Source organism: Phanerochaete carnosa (genome assembly GCF_000300595.1).
Source record: "Phanerochaete carnosa HHB-10118-sp unplaced genomic scaffold PHACAscaffold_458, whole genome shotgun sequence".
NCBI lineage: Eukaryota > Fungi > Basidiomycota > Agaricomycetes > Polyporales > Phanerochaetaceae > Phanerochaete > Phanerochaete carnosa.
Genome location: NW_006768085.1, coordinates 140 through 3,489, shown reverse-complemented (window position 1 = coordinate 3,489; position 3,350 = coordinate 140). Strand labels below are relative to the sequence as shown.

The following is a 3,350-nucleotide window of genomic DNA, read 5'->3' as shown; positions in this document are numbered from 1 at the left end:
TAGCCCAACCTGGAAAGCAAGTCACACACCATGGCCCAATGTCACACACTTCTACCCAAAGACCAGTGAAAAATGCCAAAAATTATTATTCAATGACATATACTAACAATAAACAGCATATGCTGATGGATAGTGGCTGCTGCCTGCCAGTGGATGTCACTGGTGTTTGGTGGTGTCTGCCACCTGCCATGTGAATCGACCGAACCAAATACCAGTGGCAGCCAGCATGACATGCTGAACACTGGTATATCCCAACATACCCCACTACTTGCCACTGATACACAGCAATATTCACCAGTTGCTGCTGTATTCCGATGGGTTCCAGTGGACAACGAACGGTGGTGTTCACAAGCGCTCACGGCGACGCACCCGTATATGGCAAGGACCGCCGGCAAACACCAATGGCCACCGGCGAACACCGGTGGTTACCGCTGGAGGTTGGCGAACGCCGAAGTTGCAAGTCACGGGCTTATAACTCGCTGGCCGTGGCATGCACGCACGGCAGGTAGCGCCCAAGGGCTTGTTCTCGACCCTCGGGCCGAGTTCGCCAAGTGCACGATGACTACGGAATTGCGTATTTAAGCACTCTTGCCTGTCCATCATTTGAGTCGCAGTCGATATCTTCAGTCGGGCCCTGCGTCAAGGTGGATGACTGGAAGGCACCCGGGGGCGCTTGCTTGTCTTATATTTCGGAAGCTTTCCAGTTACGTGGGCCTCCGCTTCTTGGAGTTGGTTACCTTAGCTCCAACATCACGACATGTCAGTCGGTCATGCTTGGCCCGACGGATCGTCTCGCTTGCGGACGACATTGATAGCGTAGCTGTCTCCGTTTTCCACCTAACCCGACAGCGCAGCAGTTGTGGTACAGTCTACGAGCTGTAGCAATCCCCTTATTTATGGCTAGATCGCAATGCCTTGACCACACAGAATAGTACAGGCCAACGCTAGCCTCTGCTCGCCCCGCTACCTCTCAGCCTTGGAACGGCGTGTACGATGGTCGACTGGAAAAGCCCGGAAATGCTCGCTCTAACCTCGTATCTGTTCGCATCCAACGTCATATTCTCACTCGGGCTCTATGCGTGAGTGGCCGCTTCACTCTGGTAGGATATACCAGTCCTGACGCCTTTCGGAAGTTGGTACTTTGTCTTGTCGCTGCATGAGGTCGAGCTACGCCTCGTGACGTGTAGGAGAAAATTTCAGCTGGCTCACGTATGTTGTTCAGGTGCTCAGCCTCTTCTCACCGTACGCTCACCGGTCTGCACTGCTCAGGTTTGTTACCTAATTGCACGCTACTCTCATCTTTACTCCCTTATTGCATTGTAAGTCTCGCATTGTTCCTCAGATCCGAGCAGCTTACGAGCTTCGCTTTTCGTAGAGCTGTGATCACAAACATGAACATACCTATCACTAACCACTGTTACTCTTTAGGTACTGCCCCGCGCTGCGTACTATCTTATCTTGCTAACGTTCTGAGGGCCTTATTTAGGTCTGATGAAGCTCACTGCGGTGTGACTATCTGCTTAATGGACAACCATCTGAATCTTATTCAGGCATAGCTCATGGATAATCTTGCAGTGGCCGCGTCCAGCGGAAGTCTTGCTTTGCGCGCGTGAGTCTCTTGTCTCATCGGTCTTGATACAGCTTCTGCCAAAAAATATCTTATTCCCTTCCCACATGTACAGAATGGCACTTTGGAATGATAGACGAGATGTGTACTGGGGTATTTTCAGCATATGCGTAGGCCATTTAGTTTACGCCATACTCTGTAAGAGAACATTCTGACAACGTGATACGTGAAGCTGACAGACATGCTAGTGGGCAGCCTAGTAGTTCGCCAGAAATGGGACCCAGTTCACCACATGTGCGCCCCTGGTACCCAGTTCGTGCGCAAACCGTTCATTGCATTTTTGCTGTTAAGTCAGTCCATCGAGGTGGAACTTGCATTCTCTCTATTGACGGCTCATGGTTTGATAGCAATCGTTTGGGATGTCTCGATCCTGGTTCTGACTGTCTCAGGCATGCGTAGGAAGCAGCTCGCAAGAGGATCGCCATTTTGGTCGCCATTACTGACACAGGGGGCAAGCTATGTCATAGTTACGCTTCTAATCTACATATCCATCACCGTAAGTATGCCCTTGCGCGCTTCTTCCTCGTCTAATAACAAAAGGGTGCGCTAATAGGTTCTGTACATCCTTGATTTAAGTTGTGGGTGCATATCCGCCATCGCGTGAGTCTGCCATGCTGACACGCAAGGTATTTTACAGTGACCATGAACACCATCTTGCTGCCGCCAGGTGAGACTGCCCCACGCATCTGTCTAGTCAAAACTAGGCTGACAACAACCTTATCGGGGTTGTCAGGTTGCACGATCACGTATGGCACCGCTTGATGTGCTTTATAAACTCGGGCTGATCTCAACTCTTGCCAGTGTTATCGTATCCTCGTCTGCTATGTCTTCCTTGCCGAACATGAACGAGGAAAGCCAGAGAGGGTATGTGCAGGAATGTATGCAATCTTGTCGACATTCGTAACATCGTCTTGTAGCGTGGGCCCAGCTTCCCAAAGTGGTGGCTGCCCTCAGACGCTGAATGGCAATGTATCGACTGTCGTGGACCTGTACGTTTATTCTGTCGTTCTTTGCCCATCCTGTTGTTTACGCTTGTTGCTCTGCAGGGAGGTGTTGCGCACGTGTCAGTCGGTCATATGAGGCTGGGCATACCAGTCGAAAGGGTCGCACTAAAACAAGAGTCATCGGGGGACGTCGATGTAAATTTGCAACGTAAATGTACATCTTGCAATCAGTCGAAGTGTTTGTTGACCTCTTAGTTCGCTAAACTTGCACATAAAGGGTTATCTTATCACTCCCGCTCGCGATTCTTCCTTCGCTCCATGTGCCTCTGTGGTAAGTACGTGTGCATTGCGGTTACTATGCATCAGAAACCGCTCTGTGGCCAGGCGTAGTGCCCGTGTACGGCGGATACTGCGCTATGTCGGCCTTGTCCGCCCTATGCTGGACCCATCAGGTGCCATGATGACCGCAGAAGGGCGTGCTTATGCACCCCTTGCCTCAGCAGGCCTCAGCACCCTCCTGAAGAGGTCCGGGCCGTCGGTAGGGCAACGATATCAGGGTTCATGATGTCGCCCAAACCATTGCCAATGCACGAGAAGTTGCTACCGTTGTCGGTGAAGGTCAGTAATGCATCGACTCGTCGACGGGGGCAATAGCCGGGAGACATAGGCATCGCAGACCCATCACGACAGCTGCTGCCGCACTTCGTGTTCTGACGCAGCCGGCCTTTCCCCCTCTGTTATTCGGACCAGGCACTAGTCTCATCCAGTCTTGACATGTA

General features: G+C 51.5%; 2 protein-coding genes across 2 annotated transcripts; both read left to right on the top strand.

Moving 5' to 3' along the window:
* Positions 1-41: 41 nt before the first annotated feature.
* Positions 42-353, top strand: PHACADRAFT_266293 (uncharacterized protein; the record flags this gene model as incomplete). The annotated part of the gene is made up of 1 exon (XM_007402822.1): positions 42-353. A coding segment is annotated over exon 1 (159 nt), but the record flags the coding sequence as incomplete, so codon positions are not given.
* A 290-nt stretch (positions 354-643) lies between these two features.
* Positions 644-2,931, top strand: PHACADRAFT_266289 (uncharacterized protein). Its single transcript, XM_007402821.1, has 16 exons — positions 644-1,079; positions 1,134-1,209; positions 1,270-1,319; positions 1,376-1,428; positions 1,487-1,506; positions 1,557-1,609; positions 1,683-1,765; positions 1,816-1,917; positions 1,975-2,123; positions 2,181-2,205; positions 2,265-2,294; positions 2,361-2,373; positions 2,429-2,491; positions 2,545-2,616; positions 2,674-2,785; positions 2,849-2,931. The coding sequence occupies exons 1-15, from the start codon at positions 994-996 to the stop codon at positions 2,705-2,707; spliced, it is 909 nt and encodes a 302-aa protein (XP_007402883.1). The 5' UTR covers positions 644-993; the 3' UTR covers positions 2,708-2,785; positions 2,849-2,931.
* Positions 2,932-3,350: the final 419 nt, after the last annotated feature.